Source organism: Fonsecaea erecta (assembly GCF_001651985.1).
Source record: "Fonsecaea erecta strain CBS 125763 chromosome Unknown Scaff1, whole genome shotgun sequence".
NCBI classification, from domain to species: domain Eukaryota; kingdom Fungi; phylum Ascomycota; class Eurotiomycetes; order Chaetothyriales; family Herpotrichiellaceae; genus Fonsecaea; species Fonsecaea erecta.
The window spans coordinates 2,119,528-2,140,092 of NW_017387244.1; the positions used below are offsets into that span (position 1 = coordinate 2,119,528).

General features: G+C 53.8%; 8 protein-coding genes across 8 annotated transcripts; 6 read left to right on the plus strand and 2 right to left on the minus strand.

Annotated features, from left to right (window-relative positions):
- Positions 1-143: 143 nt before the first annotated feature.
- On the minus strand, positions 144-2,034 carry AYL99_00740 (hypothetical protein; the record flags this gene model as incomplete). The annotated part of the gene is made up of 7 exons (XM_018832256.1): positions 144-260; positions 391-882; positions 1,049-1,389; positions 1,470-1,626; positions 1,684-1,840; positions 1,904-1,943; positions 2,010-2,034. The coding sequence occupies 7 exons, from the start codon at positions 2,032-2,034 to the stop codon at positions 144-146; spliced, it is 1,329 nt and encodes a 442-aa protein (XP_018698135.1).
- A 1,150-nt stretch (positions 2,035-3,184) lies between these two features.
- Positions 3,185-4,225, plus strand: AYL99_00741 (hypothetical protein; the record flags this gene model as incomplete). Its single annotated transcript, XM_018832257.1, has 2 exons — positions 3,185-3,235; positions 3,296-4,225. The coding sequence occupies 2 exons, from the start codon at positions 3,185-3,187 to the stop codon at positions 4,223-4,225; spliced, it is 981 nt and encodes a 326-aa protein (XP_018698136.1).
- A 1,730-nt stretch (positions 4,226-5,955) lies between these two features.
- On the plus strand, positions 5,956-7,796 carry AYL99_00742 (hypothetical protein; the record flags this gene model as incomplete). Its single annotated transcript, XM_018832258.1, has 3 exons — positions 5,956-6,081; positions 6,133-6,261; positions 6,315-7,796. 3 exons carry the CDS (start codon positions 5,956-5,958, stop codon positions 7,794-7,796), a joined length of 1,737 nt encoding a protein of 578 aa, XP_018698137.1.
- Positions 7,797-8,615: 819 nt separating this feature from the next.
- On the plus strand, positions 8,616-9,932 carry AYL99_00743 (hypothetical protein; the record flags this gene model as incomplete). The annotated part of the gene is made up of 1 exon (XM_018832259.1): positions 8,616-9,932. One exon carries the CDS (start codon positions 8,616-8,618, stop codon positions 9,930-9,932), a length of 1,317 nt encoding a protein of 438 aa, XP_018698138.1.
- Positions 9,933-10,321: 389 nt separating this feature from the next.
- On the plus strand, positions 10,322-12,678 carry AYL99_00744 (NADH-ubiquinone oxidoreductase 78 kDa subunit, mitochondrial; the record flags this gene model as incomplete). The annotated part of the gene is made up of 3 exons (XM_018832260.1): positions 10,322-10,539; positions 10,607-12,511; positions 12,576-12,678. 3 exons carry the CDS (start codon positions 10,322-10,324, stop codon positions 12,676-12,678), a joined length of 2,226 nt encoding a protein of 741 aa, XP_018698139.1.
- Positions 12,679-13,493: 815 nt separating this feature from the next.
- Positions 13,494-16,780, plus strand: AYL99_00745 (hypothetical protein; the record flags this gene model as incomplete). The annotated part of the gene is made up of 3 exons (XM_018832261.1): positions 13,494-13,507; positions 13,563-13,581; positions 13,673-16,780. The coding sequence occupies 3 exons, from the start codon at positions 13,494-13,496 to the stop codon at positions 16,778-16,780; spliced, it is 3,141 nt and encodes a 1,046-aa protein (XP_018698140.1).
- A 589-nt stretch (positions 16,781-17,369) lies between these two features.
- On the plus strand, positions 17,370-18,485 carry AYL99_00746 (hypothetical protein; the record flags this gene model as incomplete). The annotated part of the gene is made up of 1 exon (XM_018832262.1): positions 17,370-18,485. The coding sequence occupies one exon, from the start codon at positions 17,370-17,372 to the stop codon at positions 18,483-18,485; it is 1,116 nt and encodes a 371-aa protein (XP_018698141.1).
- A 331-nt stretch (positions 18,486-18,816) lies between these two features.
- AYL99_00747 (hypothetical protein) lies at positions 18,817-20,095 on the minus strand (the record flags this gene model as incomplete). The annotated part of the gene is made up of 4 exons (XM_018832263.1): positions 18,817-18,959; positions 19,052-19,378; positions 19,518-19,938; positions 20,060-20,095. The coding sequence occupies 4 exons, from the start codon at positions 20,093-20,095 to the stop codon at positions 18,817-18,819; spliced, it is 927 nt and encodes a 308-aa protein (XP_018698142.1).
- Between the last annotated feature and the right edge of the window lie 470 nt (positions 20,096-20,565).

Below are 20,565 nucleotides of genomic sequence, written 5' to 3' on the forward strand. Positions count from 1 at the left end.
TCTTCTCTTGATAGCTCCCATTGAGACGCTCACCCCATACATCCGCTACAAGTTCTTAGTATTAGAGCCAAATACATGTTACATGCTGGATGTTTGACATAGAGACGTAAATCACCATGGCAACCCGAGCACATTGGTCGCTCTCAGCTTGCCCGAGCCGTGACATGGAGGTACATCTTCCGTTGAACATGGATCTGGTGGCATTTGGTCTCGACGGTTTCGACCGGGTTGACAAGGCCGAAGTCGAAGCGGCGGAAGAGCTGCAACGAATCAATGGGAAAGACCATCAGCGTCAAGAAACTCCACCTAGGGAATGACAATACATTCGAGGAAAATTCAAACCGGGCCGAGACTCGTCGTCGACGGAGAAGAAAGAAATCATATCCGTACCTCGACAAACACCTTGTTCAACTCCATCAACGCAATTCCCTTTCCCAGACAGGTGAACCGGCCCGCGGCAAACGACAGCTCCCAGACGCGCTCGTACGCCCTGGCCGTGTCCGGATCCGCCTCGAGCCAGCGCTCGGGCCGGAAGACGGCGGCGTCCGGCCCAAATAGGTCCGTCCGGCGCATCATGGCGTGTTGGCTCACGCCGACTTGGGTGCCGGGCGGGATGCGCACGCCGCCGCCGACCACGATCTCCTCGTCGCGCGGCGACAGCTTGGTCTGCATGCCGTTCAGCGGCTGCCACAGCCGCAGCCCTTCCTTGATGCACGCCTGCAGGTACGGCAGTGCCTGGTTCGCCTCGGCGTGGGTGACCACCGGGAACGAGATGTGGCCCGCCTGGATGGCCGCGTCTATCTCCCCGCGCAGCTTCGCGTACACGGCCGGGTTCGTCAGGATGTACATGAACGTCATGCGGATGGTGGTGGCGGTGGAGTCCTGTTGTTCTCAGCCTCGCGGTATAGGAAATGGTCGGTCGTTAGAAACTTCTGCTTTCTTTCTTTCTTTCTCTTTCTTTCTAACCTCGGAGAAGGAAAGGGGGGAACGCTTTGAGGACCTAAAAGAGGTTCTAAAAGAAGGGGGACGAATGAGAGAACACCCTTACCGAGCCGGCGAGGATCTGCAGAAGAGACTCTGACTCTGCTTCCAGCTGGGTCAAACCGTGCCTGATGAACGAGTTGAGCATGTCCTGCTCACTCTTGGACTCGGAGGTCGGGTCGAAGCGATCTGCGACAATCTTCTGCGCAATGCCGATGATGGCCCCGAGCCCTGCCTTGTCTTCCGGCTTGGGACCCGCGAGGGCCTGCATCAGAGAGCTGGACAGAATGAAGTGGATGAGTGGCAGGTTCGTGCCCAGCTCCATGACGGGGAAGAACGCCGTGCTGGACTTGTTGTAGTCGTAAAGATCCTTGTTTTCGATCAGGAAGCCAAAGGGGTGGCCGAACGCTGGTTTTACATATCCCATTAGTTCTTGTCACCATGATCTCACAGGAGGGGGGTGAAAAGGGGTTCATTTTTTGTTTTACCAATATGCGTGAGGCTGTCGAGGGTGAAGTACTGGGCAAAGACGGCAAAATCAATTGGGGCGTGTTTCTCGACCCCTTCCCGCTGGATCAGATCCACCAGATCGAGCACCCGTTCGTCGATTCTCTGTTCGAGGTTGGGGACTTCTTTGCCCGTGTACTGGGTGAAGACTCGGTTAGCTCGTGAACATCTGATAGCTTTTCCCAGAGACTATACTCCTGGCATCATCTTCGCCCTCAGCTCCGCATGGCGTCTCTCGTCTTGTTCGGACAGGAGATTATTGATCCGAGGGTCGATCTTCATGCCTTTATACCAATGGCCTCTCCTGAACGGCGAGCGGGGAGCTGTCATGACCCGAACGAACTCAGGGTCGCTAGAGGCAAGTCAGTTAGAGCGATTGATATGATGCCAGAGTGTAGAAAAAGGTCTGGCGCACTCGGTCATGATCATGTTGGGACCTATTCTCGCAGGAGACCCTGTATCTTCAGTTCAGCATCTGAGTGCAGCCGAGATAAATTATCCTCCCCCATTTGAAAGCATACCGTACTTCTTCAGCACTTCTTCCATTGTGAGGTACAGGTTGCCCTTCGAGGTGACGTTGAAAATCCATAGCTGAGAAAAACAGGCCAACCAGGGTCCAGGAATATGCCTGAGTTTGCGATAGGAGACGACAGTGCTGAAAACGAACCAGACGACAGCAGCGATTCCAAGAAATGCCAGACCCAGTTGGGTGTGTGGAAGCTGAAGAACAGACAACATGATGAATGATGGAAGAGCAGCTAGGGTGACACGAGCATCTTTCGGCAATAAAGACAAAATCACGAATCTCCCATTGATTAGCTTACTATCTTCGTTCGGCCGAGTTCGTTCTTTTGAACCTCATGCCTGGGAGGGTGGCAGATCGTTCATAACAAAAGGACAGAGCGGGGGGATGGAGAACACCCGATGCAGGACGGAGGGATCGAGAGAGACATAACTACCTCATGGGCCGTTGCCGGTGATGGTGCTCGCCTATCCAAGCAAACCCTTGTCGTGGAAATCAGAGGCGCACACGATGCCCTGAACAGGCCGATTGAGAAAAGAGCCCGCCTATCTGTACGTCGACACAACAGACAAAGGGCGCCATGCATTCATGCATTAGACTGACGCATCTCGGTCAACCGTCGACAACATGTCAATCGGGGGCTGTCAAGAGTTTAAGTTGTCCACGTTGACTAGAGGCATCAACCCACCAACGGCGTCCTGCTGTTCCGCCGGTGCCATATCTTCCTAGTGGCGTCATTCCTTGCCTCTTTAAGCCTTACCACGTCTTCACAAGCGCCGAGACGTCAACTCTGTCACTCTGTTTGGCCCTGTATGCAGACGGACGACCGACCAAGCATACGCGGGTCTCCGGGGCAGCTCAGTTCCGGGACGGGCTGGTGAGGAACTAGAGAATTGGTAAAAGAGCTGGATCGGGCCACCCAATTGGTGACTTGACGGGTTGTTCACACACCTGTCATGGTGTTGTTGGAGGCAGAGAAAACGAGCCATGGACGGGGATGCCCTTGTGTCCTTTTCTTGCCCGTCTTTCGCCTCCCGGTCTGGCTGTCGCTTCTTTTCCGAAATGTCCCTTGAGTTGCCCTGCTGGTTCAAAATATGAAGACTCTGCTCCCATTTCACCGAACCCCCCACTCTCAAAGCTCGCCGCCGTACAAAGATCTCCTTGCTCCCTCAAATGTCAGTCTCTGGCAGTGACAGTGCCTTGGAAGCAATTAGTGATCATATGGTAGGTCAATGGCGCTAGAGATCTTGTGGGAAAAGATCTATTTACGAGTGACTGAACCAGAATGATGATACCCACTCGGCACTGGGCGAGACGGATTCCGGATATTGGGACCAGGAATCTACGACACAGTCGGTGACGGCCAGCATCTATGAGTATGAGAGGCTGTATAATCGAACGTATCATTCCTTCCATCGTGGCAAATACCTGATGCCCAATGACGAGTCGGAGCAGGACAGAATTGACATCACCTACCACGCTGTCCGTCTGTCGTTGAGGAACAATTTGTTCTTCGCCCCGATTCCCCATCCACGGAGAATTCTCGATATCGGAACGGGAACGGGTACATGGGCGATGGAGGCTGCTGAAGCATATCCCGGGGCAACTGTTGTCGGCACTGATCTGAGTCCCATTCAGCCGAATTTTGTGACGCCAAACTTGAGCTTCGAGATTGCAGATGCCGACGAAGAGTGGGCATTCCCTCTCAAATTTGACCTGGTCCACAGCAGGATCATGAACGACTTCACTTTGCGCAGTTGGCCTCATTTCTTCGAACAGGCATTTCAATGCCTCAACCCCGGCGGGTGGGTCGAATGCCAGGAATTTGACTACAATCGTCGAAGTGACGATGGAACTATCCCTCCGAGCAGTCGGCTCAGCTTCTGGGAACGTGAATGGACCAGAGGAATGGAAATGATCAACCTGGGAGGATTCTGCCAACCCGAGCTCGTGGTGGAGCAGATGCGCACCGCAGGTTTTGTAAATGTTGCCTGCCGCAGGTACAAAATGCCCATAGGTCCCTGGCCCAAAGATCCTCAACTTCGACAAGCTGGGATGTTCGGTCTCGTTAACATCCTCGACGGCATCCAAGGCCTGAGTCTGAAGATATTCACGGAGCTCCTCGGGTACTCGCTTGACGAGCTCGAGAACTTACTCACAGACTGCCGAAGAGAGGCGAGAGAACGCACTGTTCACAGCTACTGGCCGTTGTAAGTGGCCCGGTGCCTTGTCTTTGCGGCCGTTTCTCTCCTGTCCACTAATCATATCCTAGATTTGTTATCCTAGGGCAGAAACCAGTTGAGGGAGAAACCCCAACACAGGCCGAAGGTTCGGCCTCCTAGCTGTATTCTGCTACATAAGAGAACGTCAAAATAAAATGGAAGGGGTAGCCACCCGACAACCCGTCATCATGTCGTATGCACAACGGGTTGTGGCTTGTAGGACCTGGTTGATACTGGAATTGCTTGGAGGCGAGCGGTAGGAAAATAAGGTGGCCATAGTTTGGTTTTGAACCCCTTGCTGAATCTCCCCGTTGCATCACAGACTAGATGCCCTCCGCAAGGAGGTGTAAAAGCCATCTGAGACTATTCGGCGCCAGAACGCCGTCGTGAGACCCGATCTATCTGGCGTGATGTCAGACGAGGGGAACGTTCTGCAAGATGGGCACGCGACGAGAAGTAACCTCCCTAGACAAGCGGGATCCCTGTTCTGAACAAATACATTTGAGTGTCAGCGAGGTGATGGCTCGTCTTCAGTGGTATCTGTTCCGGTGACAACGGCCGTCCACTGGGATGTGCAGCTGGCTGTCAGGCTGGTGTTGGGGTCCGGTACAGGCATCTGGCGGGCCACCTTGTTAGCATGGGCAATGTATTGTCCCGCTCTTTTTTCGCAAGGTCGCCGACGTTGAGGGAGGCCGTGACGAATGTCTCTTTGTCGCTCGTCATCTCAAATGCCTTTGTCTTGGTCATATGATACTCTGACTCTCCTCTAGGAGTGAGAAGCGCAGTGAGATGATGCACACAAAGCTGGAGATGGCCATCTTAGTATTGATTCGCCTAGAGGAAAGTATAGCCAGTAGCCGAAGATCAAACTGTCATGAGTAAACCACTGGTGCCCCCACGGATGGATATCGATTGTAACGACGACAGCATAGACGGCTTTGTACAACGTGTGCGAAATATAGCCATCGGGGGCAGGGTACCACTTTGTGCGAAAAGTAGGATCTGGTTCATTTGGCAAAGTCGATCTAGGTATAGCCATATCCTTGACGCTCATGGTTGCAAACAAAATCTCACGTTAAATAGGGCGTGACGCTGAAACCGGCGATGAAGTCGCCATGAAACTCGAATATCATCGTGTTGTGCTGTCTTTTCCTTGATAAGGAAGTGAATATCGATTAATCTCTAGCCGGGGAATCTGGTTTTCCTGAGGCATACGTATTGGGAGGGACTAATTTACCTGTTAAATACCCAGGACGTGTATCCTCGAGACATGTAATGCGACCGTCAGCCTTCGCAATAGCTTGTAGACCTCGACCTCAGTCCGGGTATGTTCGAATACGGGGTAGTATCTTAGGGGGAGTTTTATATGTAGGGTCAACCGGTCAAGGCTGGCGGCACAAGTGTTGTCTGCTTCTGGCTGCTCAATGGTCAATCCTTGTTAATTAATTCACATTTAGTCCAATTGCGGTTCCAGGCACCTGCAGCTCTCTCCTTGCTAAAAATGCTCAAATGCAACGGTGCGTCATTGGTGGAGAAGATCCTTCAGAGTAAGTTCCCCGGTGTCCTGGACTGCAAACGATGGATGGTTCTCTTTGCAGGCAATGGGAACTTGATCCCCCTCCAATAACTCAGCCAGGAGTTCTCGTGTTCAGATTGAAGTCGACTTGCTCGGGTTGATGTGAGTGGGCGCCTCGACGGACTTAGACGCCTCACTTCTCCGCCATGACATCTACCATTAGACTTGTTCTGACTGCGCTTTTGGCATCATGTACCTTCCCCAGCGCACAAGCGCAGGGTCAGGTGTCAATAGCCACGAACGGCACGGGCCCATTGTCTCAATACAAATCTGTAAGTCTGTCTGGTTTCTCACGACCGAGCTGTTACTGACGAGCGTGACAGAGACCCGACATCTACGCACCTTTCCTGAACATCTCTCTTTTCGACGAAGATGCGGTCACCCCAGGATATATTTTCCTGGGTCCATACCAGACGTTTCAAGAGGCTATCTACATCTACGACAACAGAGGGGTCAGTTCCGCATGCCACAAATGTAAGAGGGAGGAGAAACTGATCCGTGCCAGAACTTGGTGTATTCGGGATATGGCTCGACCGGCGGTGGCCCGAGCCACAACTTCCACCTTTGCTCGATCAATGGGACAGACAACCTCTGCTACATAACCGGCGGTCAGAATGTCGGTTATGTTCGAGGCTACGCGGTAGTCCTGGACGACACTTTCACCACCAAAACCTCGATCCACTCACAAGCGGGCGTGGCCAATTTTGACGAGCATGAATTCAACGTCCTTCCCGACGGGTCGTCTCTTTTTACGCTCTACAACCCCGAGCACTATGACCTGTCGGCATACAATATCACGTCAGGGCAGGGTTGGATCATGAACAACTTCTTTCAACGTATTGAGATTGGAACGAATCGATTGATCTTTGAATGGTCCGCCTTGGACCACGTTCTTCCCAATGAAACCTTTGTGCTGCCGGATACGACAGAGGTTTCGGGAGATGGATTCGGACCGACAAGCCCCTGGGACTATTTCCATATCAACAGCGTCGATCAGAATGCCGACGGGGACTATTTGGTATCTTCGCGCCACACCTGTACCCTATACAAGGTATCTGGACAGGATGGCCACATCATTTGGCGGCTGGGCGGTATAGCCTCCGATTTCAGCTTCCCACCGGGCCTCAATTTCAGTTTCCAGCATGATGCGAGGTTCCTCGAAGAGAACCAAACCACCACCATCGTCTCGTTGTTTGACAATGCTTCAAATGGCTACAACCAAACTGCCCGCTACTCCTCTGGCCTGGTTTTGAAGCTGGACCATACCACGAACTCCGTCACACTGCTTAAAAGATTTATTGCGCCATACCAATTCATCTCCCCGTCACAAGGTAATCTGCAGGTCCTTGGAAGCAATCAAGATTGGTCGACCTCGAACGTTTTCATGGGATGGGGTAAGAATGCGTTTATTTCCGAGTACGCACCTGATGGGCGAATGGTCCAGCAGGGACACTTCGCTACAGAAGGGTCAATGCACTACCGCGCTTTCAAGTACAATTTCACCTCCAGTCCCACTGATGCACCTGCTCTGTACACGTATGCACACAACACGAGTGCACCGACATCGTACTGGATGAGCTGGAATGGCGCGACGCAAGTCGCACAATGGCGTGTTTACTCGAGCTCATCGCGTAACGGGCCTTGGGATGTTGTCGGCACCGTCCACAGAAATGGGTTTGAAACCATGTACACTGCACCCAAGTACTATCCTTGGAGTTTGGTCGAAAGCCTCGACGTCAATGGCAAACCATTGAGGAACAGCACCAGACCGGTCAAGACGTTTGTGCCCAGCACGGAACTCGCTGCGAAGTGCAATGGCTCGGGATGCCCGACAGCCAGCACTTATAGTAATGGATCGCACAGCTCAGGCCAACCTGGCTCGTCTCCGACCCATTCGGGCGCGGGTACCTCGATACAAAAAAGAAATAGTGTAGATGGCAAGCTGGGGATTGCTGCCATGTTTGGCTTTGGGGCATTTATGGCATAGACCTTCCGTGGGCACAAGAGCTCCTAGAACCAAGTATCTGTATCCAGCCAACCTTCCTGAATACCACGCACGATCAAGCCATTATACGAAGAGACTTTTCCATGACGACGCTTCTTCGCACAGTAACCCTGTTTCTGGAAAGTCGCGCGATGCTGTCACAACAACCGCCCTCGTCATTCAGATAACACCTATCGGATACCGGGGATGGGGCACTGACCTCGGCCGCAACAGGTGTGGCGCGGGCCCGAGGGTGCCAATTTGGCCACTGCGCAGACGGCATATGTAGGTCCGGCGGTGTCCTCGTGTCCTCGTATTTCCTCAGGCTCGATACGGCGGCATACAACATCCACGGGCCCGACCCTTGCAATTCCAGAGGGAGGAATAGAGCCCACGAATTAATACATTTCGCTGGGTCAAGAGGCTGTCGGGCCCCAGTCGTCAGTAGGAGGTAGGATGTTGCTCGTCGTCCATTGTGTCATGGATTGAGCCATTAATTAAAATAACGGTAAGTCTCAGAATATAATAGCTAAGCTGAGTGCTCGGTGTCTCGCCCATCACGAAACCTTACACAGGTACCGACCACAAGTGCGACACTATTGAACATCAACGCCGACAGGCAGCAGCGACCAATTTTCTGGCACCAACACCCTCTGCGCGACTTAAAAGAAGCATGAGGGACATCCTGAACTAGTCCAGACCGACGTAACCAGCTTTTTTACTTCAACAACATCGTTTTAGGATTTAATAAACCATCAGTTCGACCCGGCACAGAGGGACACCACTCGTCAACTCAAGCTCGGTCGGGAAATCTTCACCACGATGCCGTTCAGTCTCGCCATCATCGGTGCAGGTCCCGCAGGTCTCACGCTTGCCCGCCTACTCCAGGTTGCCTCCGTCGACATCTCCATCACCATCTTCGAAAAGGACGCAAGTCCCACATCTCGATCCTTCCAGGGTGGCTCGCTCGACTTACACACGGACACCGGTCTTGCTGCCCTGAGAAAGGCTGGGTTATGGGAGGAGGCGCTCAAACACCTCCGCTACGATGGTGAGGAACTATTCATCGCCGACAAGAACGATACGGTTATCATCCACCTCAAGAATCAACCCAAAGTCAAGGCTGGAAAGTCGCAATTGGACTATGAGAGACCTGAAATAGATCGAGAGATCTTGAAGGAAATGCTATTGGAGAGTGTTGAGAGCGACTGGGTGAAATGGGGCAAGACGCTGCAGTCGGTTGACCCTGAGACCGGCACCCTGAGCTTTCGCGATGGCTCGACCGCCGGGCCGTATGATCTGGTCGTCGGCGCCGATGGGGCGTGGTCTAAGGTTCGAAACGTCTTGACAGACGTGAGGCCACGCTATTCGGGCATCTGTGGCTTCGAAAGCCGTATCTTAAAACCGAATGAGGAACACCCAAAGCTGTCCAAGATGGTTGGCAGGGGCAGCTATTTTTCCTACTCCGACGGAAGGTCTTTAACTGCGCAGAGAATGGGTGACGAGTCCATCAGGATCGGGACTTGGGTTAAAAAGGAAGACAGAGAGAGCTGGGCGACCGATACAATGAGTGCTTATGGTGACAACGAGGAAAAACTGAAGGACAAAATCCTGGAAAATTACCACGACTGGACACGCCAACAGAAAGAACTGATCCGCGCCAGCTCCAGATTCCGTGCTTCGGCGCTCTACGAGTTACCTGTCGGACATACCTGGGATCACAAGAAGGGATATACGCTGATTGGAGACGCTGCAAGTCTGATGACTCCGTTTGCTGGCGAAGGGGTGAACAAGGCAATGAAAGATTCGCTCGAGCTGGCCGAAGCACTTGAGAAAGCGCTGAAGGATCAGAGCAACGTGGATGAAGTGGTGCGCCAGTACGAAGAGAACATGTTCCCCCGGGCAGAGAGATATCAGAGAAAGACGATGTCGAATAAGCAGGGCATGTTCAGTACGGAAGGACCCGTGGCGTTTCTGGTGGCCATGATTGATGGGGCCGCCGAGGAAATGGGCAAGGATCTCACCAAGGGGTGGCTGGCCTGGATCCCGTTCAAGACGATGATGTACTCCTATGTTGTGTCCATACAGACATTTGGAGCTTGGAGGAGGAAGGTGAGAGAATGGTTTTCGAGGGAATGAGGGACAGAAGGAGGACACACATCATGGCCTGCCTCGGTGGTCAGGGGCAGCCTTGTTTCATGAACTTTAGATACCCAGCTCGCTTCGTCTTAAGCATTTGAATCGGTTTAGAAGATCCTGGGCTGTAAATGAGACATGGTTGTATGGATTGCTCTCTACATGCTCAGTTTGGGCAGCTAATTCTGGGCGGGTTGCATATTTGCGGCATATGATCTACCGTATCGCAGAGCCAGTAATACTCGCGATGTGATTGGTGGGCACCATGCTGTCGTCAATGAAAGCTGCAACCCGCGAAACTTCAAGAGCTTCTTGTCGACGCCACCATATTCATCTCAACCACACTGCCTCCGAATTGTAGAGCTGGGACCTGCTCGACGGGTTGTGACAGAATGCGGTCTCAGCTTCTCCGCGCCGCAGGGCGCACAAGACCTTCGCTGACCTCAACCACACGACAAGCGGCGACCAGGACGTTTACATCCTCGGCCAGACGAAACGCCGAAGTCGAACTCACCATCGATGGAAAGAAGGTGTCGATAGAGGCTGGATCAGCCTTGATCCAAGCTTGTGAAAAGGCGGGTGTGACAATTCCGCGATACTGTTACCATGAGTACGTCCTGGTTCCCTCCCAAAGACCCGCACAGGACGCCGCTGGGTGCTCACTCTTCATTGCCTAGAAAACTCCTCATCGCCGGAAACTGTCGTATGTGCCTAGTCGAAGTCGAACGAGTCCCCAAACCTGTCGCATCCTGCGCGTGGCCCGTCCAACCGGGTATGGTTGTCAAGACCGATTCACCGATGACCCACAAAGCAAGAGAAGGTATCATGGAGTTCCTGCTGGCCAACCACCCGTTAGATTGCCCTATTTGCGACCAGGGCGGCCAATGTGATTTACAGGATCAGTCTATGAGATACGGTGCCGATCGCGGCCGCTTCCACGAGGTTACTGGCAAGCGTGCCGTTGAGGACAAGAACATTGGCCCCTTGATCAAGACTTCGATGAACAGATGCATTCACTGCACAAGATGTATTCGGTTCGCCAATGAGATCGCTGGGGCACCGGAGCTAGGATCTACCGGCAGAGGCAATGGACTAGAAATCGGCACATATCTGGAAAGGAACTTGGACACTGAACTCTCAGGGAACGTGGCTGACCTGTGCCCCGTCGGTGCTCTCTTGCCAAAACCGGGAGCGTTCAGCTATCGACCTTGGGAACTTACCAAATTCGAGTCAATCGACGTCCTGAATGCCCTGGGCTCAAATATCCGGGTGGACGCCAGAGGTCTGGAAGTCAAGAGAATCCTACCCAGACTGAACGACGACGTCAACGAAGAATGGATCGATGATAAGACCCGCTTTGCTCTTGACGGGCTGAAGACGCAGCGGTTGACGACACCATTGATCCGAAGGGATGATAAATTCCTTCCAGCTACTTGGGAACAAGCTCTAACAGAAATCGGCAACGCATACATGCGGATCCAGCCTGGCGAGAACGAGTTCAAAGCCATTGCCGGTCACTTGGTCGAGACAGAATCCTTAGTCGCCATGAAAGACCTGGCCAATAAACTGAACTCCGAGAACCTCGCTCTTGACCAACCTGGAGGCGGCTCGCCAATTGCCCACGGTGTCGACGTCCGGGGAAATTACCTCTTCAACTCCAGAATCTGGGGTATTGAAGAAGCTACCAGCATGCTTATCATCGGAAGCAATCCTCGTTGGGAGGCGGCTGTGCTCAACGCCCGCATTCGCAAACAATGGCTGCGGTCACCACTCGACATTGGGTATATTGGTGAGCCATTTGAGAGCACCTTTGAATATGAGCATTTGGGCACGGATGCTGCAGCAATAAAGAAAGCTCTGTCTGGTGACTTCGGCAAGAAATTGGCGGAAGCCAAGAGGCCTATGATCATAGTAGGCAGCGCAGTCGCCGAGCACCCGGATGCAGCAGCGATCTTCGAGACGGTCGGTTCCTTCGTGGACAAGCACCAGGCCAACTTCAACACCTCTGAGTGGCAAGGGTACAATGTCCTTCAGCGAGCGGCCTCCAGAGCAGGAGCTTATGAGGTCGGCTTCACCGTTCCATCTCAGAAAGTTGCCGAGACCAAGGCCAAGATGGTCTGGTTGTTAGGCGCGGATGAGGTCTCTGAGGCCGACATTCCTAAGGACGCCTTTGTGGTTTACCAAGGCCACCACGGCGAGACTGGTGCCCAGCTGGCGGATGTCATTCTTCCTGGTTGTGCGTACACCGAGAAGTCCGGCACTTACGTAAACACTGAGGGGCGTGTACAACTTACTCGCTCTGCCGTCGCGATACCCGGCGCGGCGCGGACGGACTGGAAGATCATTCGAGCGGCTTCCGAATTCCTGGGCGCCCCGTTACCATATGACGACCTGGAGGTGTTGAGAGATCGTCTAGAAGAGATCTCGCCGGCACTCAGGAGATACGACACCCTCGAGCCGCAAACCTTGACGGGCTTAAGTAAAGTGCAACTTGTGGATGCGAACAAGGGCTCAAAGGCTTCGGGACAGAAGCTGGAGTTGCCCATCAAAGACTTCTATCAGACTGATGTGATCTCAAGAAGGTATGTCTCATCAACACCCTTGTTCCTTTGTTCTATATTCATCAAAATGCTAATGATACTCTAGTTCACCGACAATGGCTCGCTGCAGCGCGGCAAAGGAGACGGGCAACCCGGAGACCAATTTCATGGCCCCTGGTGAGCCTCACGCGCAGATTTCGTATGGTTAAACATAATCTTGGTACATGTGCTTTGGGACGGAATGCCCATGATGAGTACCCGGACATTTCGAAGAGTGGTTTGGTGAGGAGGCAGACGGGCGAAGGCAGGAAGAAAGAGCAATTGAGAGAGGATGTGCAGCAGAGCAGAGAATAGGCAGTCTGCGAGTTACTCCAACGAAGGCCGAATTTGAACAGGAAGAAAGGTTCACAAGACACTTCGAACCGCTACACGAGCAGACATCAGGCCAGGGTCCACTCTACCCACAGCCTGACTTTCTCCATGGCGTGGCAACTGTTCAAGGACTATATAGGCATTGAAAATGGCGTGGTTGATTCTGAACAAGAATCATTCGATATGTACATATCAGAAGGAGGTTAAATCAATACTAAGAATTCTCAAGGAACTACCTTGGAGCCTGGAAGAGCGGATGTCCTCCCAGCGGTAGTCATCTGTTGACTTGCCTCTTATACTGTAGGTACTGTACCTATCCGAGTGCCTCTCAGATTGAGTTTGAGCGGCCATTGTAGCCAGGAGCAGCAGAAAGGAAGGTGGTCGTATGGACGACGCACGTGCGCAGACAGACGCGGGTTGTCGACCTATCAAGCCGAGATGTCGCCTATGCCCCGATGACGCCGCGCATATGCAACTTTCTCACCAGTTTCCCTCGCTTTCTCCGCCCTCGCGATCTTCCCATGGCTCCCTCCCCACACCCTTTTTCTTTGTTCTTCAGTCGATGGTCGTGTCGTTCCGGCCTTGTAGTAGATGACTACGGCTAGGTGGCAGACAGGCAGGATGCGCTGTGGCTAAGGCCTGAACTCGCGCCATGAAGTTCGCAAAGTAAGTCCTCAGAGCCTGCCCCCAGAAGGGGAACCGGGGACACTGATCGTGGCAGGGAATTGGAGGAAGAAGCTGTGCCGGAATGGAGAGCCAAATACTTGAATTACAAGGCCTGTCACCCTCTCAGCAAGGATAGCTTCGCTCAATGCTGACTGTTGCTCGCAGCTGGGAAAGAAGAAGATCAAAGCCATCTCGAAGGCCCTCAGGAACCTGCAGAAGACACCCGGCACTGAACCTCGCTCTGCCAATATCGACGCCTTCTCGGAGCAGCGTGCTCCCTTTACACACTATGACTTCAACGTTCACCGGCCACCGAGCCAGTCCTTGGCCGAGATAGAAGAGATCGGGCCTGACGAAGACGAAGATGAGGAGCCGGTCAACAGACCCCCAATATCTCAGCGCCAGAGTCATACTTTGTTCGCGGCGTCTCCGCCTATATACATTCCCGCGGCCCAAGAGGAGAATGCAGGAACACTGCCAGAAAGTACGCCGCTTTACCCCTCTCAATCGACGCGGCGAATGATAAGTTATGGATCCATTGTAGGCACACCTCCAGATGAGACACCGGGCATGATGGCCGCTCTTGAACTCCCAGATCCCGCATTGACCCCTAAGCGGACGCGCCCACCCACAGAGAACACAGCGAAATCTGACGGCACAACTCCACGACTTCCCCCTCCCGCCCAGGTTCCAGCTTCGCCAGATGCGTACCACGTTGGCCAGACACACCACCCTCCCCTCGCCAGGCACAGTTTTGCAGGAAGCTTAGCAAAGGCCATGTTCAAGCCCCGACAGGGAGGCAAAACTCAATCTCTCTCTGGACCGCCCGGCAGGATGAACTCCCTCTCCGCGTCGCAAAGATTCCGCAAGATGTTCGCTCCCCGTGATCTGACCGAGGCCTCAGTGAATGATATGCAGCTGTCTGCGTATCAAGAAGTCGACGAGAAACAGGCCGATTTTTTCACGTTCTTGGACAAAGAACTCACCAAGATCGAAGATTTCTACAAGACCAAGGAAGACGAGGCGACCGAACGTCTCCAGATGCTGAGGGCACAACTGCACGAAATGAGGGATCGAAGAATAGCCGAAATTTTGACGGCGAAACACTCCAAGGACGGCACGCAACCGCCACATCTGGACGATATACGGAAACAATCTGATGGTCCTCTCAAGGAAAACGGAAAGCCCAACGGAAGCAGCAGCCACCGTCTCCCCAAGCCAATAGTAGATGTCATGGGTCGACGGTCAACCATCGGGAAGACCAGTCAAGCCATGGCACAAATGAGTTCCCCTCCCGGGCCCCAAGCACAAAAGAGAATCAACGAAGCCAAGCAAGATTACGTGCGCCGCGACCACGATAGCGAAATCAAGTACTCGGTCGCGAAGAAAAGGCTGAAGCTGGCGCTGCAGGAATTCTACCGCGGACTGGAACTGCTCAAATCGTATGCCCTTCTGAACAAAACTGGTTTCCGCAAGATCAACAAAAAGTACGACAAGGCGGTCCAAGCCAGACCTCCACTGCGATATATGACGGAAAAAGTCAACAACGCCTACTTTGTCACGAGCGACGTCGTCGACAATCACCTTATTGCCATCGAGGATCTATATGCTCGGTACTTTGAGCGTGGTAACCACAAGGTCGCCGTGAAGAAACTGCGATCCAAGGTTGGTACTGGAGATCACTCGGCGGTGGCGTTCCGCAACGGCCTTTATGTGGCGGCGGGCTGTTGTTTTGGAGTGGCCGGTCTTGTCGACGCTGCGTTTCGACTGAACGATCCCAGAATGACTGTGCAGACCAGCTACCTGCTGCAGCTATACGGCGGATACTTTCTCATTGTAATTCTATTCTTGATGTTCGTTCTGGACTGCAGAATGTGGAACAAAAACCACATCAACTACGTCTTCATTTTCGAGTACGACACCCGACATGTCCTGGACTGGCGACAATTGGCGGAACTCCCTTGCTTTTTCCTCTTCCTCAATGGTCTATTTGTCTACCTCAACTTTCGGCAGAACTCGTACGATTGGTTCTACATCTATTGGCCTTTGTTTCTCATCGTCCTCACCGTCCTCATCACATTTCTGCCTTTTCCCATTATCTATCACCACGCGAGGAAATGGTGGGCCGTCTCCAACTTGAGGCTCGCCTGTGCACCATTTTACCCGGTGGAGTTCCGAGACTTCTACCTGGGCGACATGTACTGTTCGGAAACCTACGCCATGGGGCAGATTGAACTCTTCTTCTGCCTCTATGTTAATGAGTGGAACAACCCTCCACAATGCAACTCCAGCCACTCACGCCTGCTGGGTTTCTTCACCACCCTTCCTGCGGTTTGGCGAGCACTACAATGTCTGCGTCGATATTACGATTCGCGGAACTGGTTCCCTCATCTCGCCAACTGTCTCAAGTATTGCGGCAACATCGCCTATTATGCGACGCTGTCCATCTACCGGATCGACATGAATCACACGACTTGGGCCATCTTTGTCACCTTTGGGCTAGTGAATGGAGTATATTGCTCCTTGTGGGATGTGTTTATGGACTGGAGCTTGGGCGATTTCTTCACCCACAAGTACCCGTTCCTCCGAGAGCGGCTTGCCTACAAACAAGTGTGGATGTATTATTGTGCCATCGTGGCGGATGTCATCCTTCGACAACAGTGGGTGTTATACGCTATCTTTACGACCGACATTCAGCATTCCGCATTCATGTCCTTCGGGGTCGGGGTGGCGGAGGCCCTCCGCAGAGGCATGTGGTCTCTCTTCCGGGTCGAAAACGAACATTGCAACAACGTTGGGAAATTCCGTGCTTCTCGAGATATTCCTTTGCCCTACGACATACCCGATTCACGCATGGTCTCCCCTGTTCAGAGACGCCAGACCCCCACCGCTCCACAGCCTACAGAGCCCGAAGAACATGTTGCCACGGGCGTGGACCTCGAAAGCGTACCCTCGAGAGACGTGTCGCTTCGCCAACGACGCCCTCCCACCACGCCGCGGACACCCGCCATGCGGGCCCTGCAACGCGTGGGGACTATCATTGGAACTGCCCACGCACAGGATTTTGAGAGACGCAGGAGACCGTCTGAGGATGAAGACGGGGGAGTGGATGATGAGGGAGATGGAGGTCGCAGTAGCGACGAAGACGACGACGCCGAGGCAAGCGGAGGGGATGAGGAGATGGCGGAATTGGAGAGACAGAGGGAGCAACAGACCACCGAACTTGCGGCAGCGAGTCGGTTGGTAGGGGACGGTCCAAGACGTGTCCGTTAGAGTCGACGGTCTGGTGGATGTGAGATGTATCAACGGCGTGACAAAGAGCAGAGGTCTTGGAAAGGGATACATAGATACAAAGTGTAGCTGCTTTGTGGAACCAAATCCCACCTGTTGACACGCTCTCAGATCGCCTCTGCTATAAGCTCGCGCCTCTACTTGTGTGGTTTCTATCTCTGACCTTCATGTGCTCGTGCTCTAGACACGCCCTGGACATAATAGTCTCCTTTCTATGGCCGGCCATCTTGGGCCGAGGAAACCAGTCACTCGAGGCCGATCTGCTTACATAACACGAACTCCTTTTTTTCGATTGCGTGCTACAATCATTCCACCTGAAGCGGGTTAAATTTCAATGTATCTTGATGTCTGCCTTCTTCTCTCCGTTTGTCATAGGTATCTACATATGAAAGCAACCAGGTTGCCTGCCGGTTGAGAAAGCCTCTCTCTCTCTCTCTAATCAGGTCAAGAAGGGTAGGATCCATCATTTTGGAAAAGACACCCATCTCCGAACTTTTCTCACGATCGACACTATTTATATATATATTCATCGTTAGCATCTTCACACAGCTCGTCAGCCCGCCAGTCCGCCATGTCCATCCCGACCATCGACGTCCGTCGAGCCGACGACTCAGCCACGCGGCCGCAGCTGCTGCAAGATCTGCGCCACGCGCTGTTCGAGGTGGGCTTCCTGTACCTCTCGCACCACGGCATTCGGGAGGCCACCGTGCAGGACCTGGTGGACGCGTTGCCGCGTCTCTTCGCCCTTCCGGACCCCGTCAAGGAGTCCGTGGCCCTCGTCAACTCGCCCCATTTCTTGGGGTACAGCCAGTTTGGATCGGAGATCACGGCGCGCGTCCGGGATCAGCGCGAGCAGTTCGAGTTCGCCAACGAGTTGCCCGACAAGTATGGAGGTGATGCTGCGGGGGCGGCGGCGGCGACTCAGCCGCTGTATGTTCGCCTCCAGGGCCCGAATCAGTGGCTCGACGAGTCGGGGAAGGATACGGTGCCCAGATTTCGCGAGATCGTCGAGTCGTACGTCGCGGCCATGCAGGATCTCGCGATGCGGTTCCTCGAGCTGGTCACCGAGGCACTCGACTTGCCTCCACATAGTCTCGAGCGGTTCACGGGCCCACAGGACCGGCTCAAACTCGTGCACTACCGCCCCATGTCGTCGTCATCGTCGTCGTCGTCCTCCTCTTCTTCTTCTACGCAGGGCGTCGGCCCTCACAAGGACAGTTCCGGGTGGATGACGTTCCTGCTGCAAGCGTCGGACCCGTCGATCCCGGGGCTCCAGGTGCTGTCCAAAGATGGGGTGTGGCTGGACGCACCCCCCGTCCCGGGCACGGTGGTGGTCAACATGGGCCAAGCCTTTGAGGTGGTGACCCACGGCATCTGCAAGGCCACCACGCACCGCGTGCTGCTGCCGCCGGGGGACTACGACCGCTACAGCGTGCCCTTCTTCCAGGGCGTGCGGCCCGACCTGACCAAGGCCGACCTCAAGTCTCTCTGGGATCATTTTGACGCCGCTAAGACATGGACACGAGGAAGGGAGTCCGACGAGGGTCAGCGTATAGATAGTCCCTTCCTCCGCGGCAAGTACGATACCTGGGGCGAGGCCCAGCTGCGGACCAAGATACGCAGTCATCGGGATGTCGGCGCCCGGTGGTACGCCGATGTCTACGACAAGTACATCAATGATGATTGAGAGATTGACTGATTGAGTCATTTGACCAACATGACCTCGAATTCTACTTGATATCGTGCATTGGACTTGCCTCGAAGGAGCTACTGTGACTGTCTGGCCATCTTCGCTGCCTCTTCTCGTTCAAGAGTACGTGATACAAAAAGAGGAGTGATATCATGGCAATGAAGAAGACCAGTAAGCCCACATGACTTCTATATCTTTTTCCCACTCTTCTTACTTTTTTTTGTATTTCTATTTTCCCCCCTTCGTCTCTCCTCTGTACGGCTAGAAGAATACCCACTCAGCTCGCTCAGAAATCCAGCTCTGTGGTTTCTCAGCGTGTTGCCTACTCTCAGGCAACGAGCGTCTTCAACTCCTCCTTCAAGTCCTCCAGCGTTTTCTGATACCCCGACCCGGGCTCGATCAGGTGTTCGAAGTCGGCGTTGTATCGGTTGTTCTCTTCGAAGATGCCGTAGGTTCCCAACATGTTATACGCTAGATCGAGCGAGTAAGTGATGAAGAAGTTTTGTCTGACCAATGCAGCGAGGAGAGAGACTGGAGGAGCGGAAGGGGCTGGAATCACTCACCAGGAGTCAGCAAGCGCACCTCGACGCCCTTCGCCGTGTCCTCGTCCCACATCTTCTTCGCGGTGGCGAAGAACTCGTCCAGGTCGACCTTCTGGATCTGCCAACCGGGCTTGACCTCCTCGAGGATGGGGATCAGCTGGTTCATGCTCACGGTGTGGTCGGCGACGTAGACGGGTCGGTTGGCGTATTTCTCGGGCTGCTGGAACACGTCGCACACGGCCTTCGCGGCGGTGGACACCCGGCACATGCTGTTGCGCTGGTCGCCGCTGCCGTAGACCACGAGGGTGTTGGTGCGCGGATTGATCCAGTAGTAGCCAAGAGGAATGGCTGGAGAAGACACACGAGGTGGTAAAGATAGTGTTAGCCGCTGCTGGACGGAAGAGACCACAGCAATTCATTCAAAGCCCCCCTCCTGCTCAGACTGAGGGAAAAGGGCAGCTGAGAGAAAACGACGGGCTATACTCACCCCAGTCATACCACCCTCCCGTAATAATCGCGCTCCAGGTCACGTTGGTGCCCTTCACCTTCTCCTCCAGGACCTTCTGCGCCTCCACCTTGGGAACATACAGTGGCAGCTCGGTGATGTGCTCGTTGAACGTGTCGCCCGCGAAATCCGGGGTGATGATGCGCTGGACGGTGCCCGCGGCGACGCAGGCTTCGACGATGGTCGCCTGCATGTGCAGGGCGTTGGGGGGGATGGCTTCGACCACGGCATCCTGGCCGGTGAAGAGCGCCGTGAGCTCCGCCGGCGAGCTGTAGTCGACCACGGCCGAGACGATGCCCGTCGCGTCGGGGAACTTCTGCCCGGGCGTGCGCGAGGCCGCCGTCACCGTGTACCCGGCCTCGGCCAGCGCGGTGGCGATGGGCTTGCCGACGTTGCCTGTCGCCTGGATGGTGCGTCATGTACCTTTGTCAGTGGGGGGGCCTCTGGAGATTTTCCTCCTATATTCATTTTTTCCCGTAGAGAGGAAGGGAGGGAGGAGGGTAAGGAGGAAGTTAGTTCCATACCCCGAGCACAACGACCTTCTTGATCGGGCCGGCCATTCTTTTCTTTGGTTTCTTCTCTTCTCTTCTCTTCTGGTCTCACTCAGAAACAAGCAAAGCTCACCGGAAGGCTGGAGACGGCGGACGTCTTGTTCTCAAAAAAAGATATTCGTATAGAAACAACCGTGTTGCAGTAAGTTTCCTAGTGGTCGTCCTTGCGCTGCTGAAGACAGTGAGCACTACCGATTCTTCGAACACAGATTGATAGAGGGGGAGGGCAAAGAAACATCGTTATCAAACCAGCTTTATATATACATACAAACCCCTCCGCTGGGAATCACACTCCCTTCCATCCTCCTTCTGCCACGCGAGACAACGAGTACATAGCGCTCTTGTTGACGTGTCCCGCCGACGCTCATTGGCAGCTCGCGGCGGGAAAATGGAGACTCACCGGTCATCCCTATCGCGGATTCGACGTTAGCGTTTTTCACGAACGTTGCTTGCACGGTGCAGCTTTTTTTTTTCGTCCG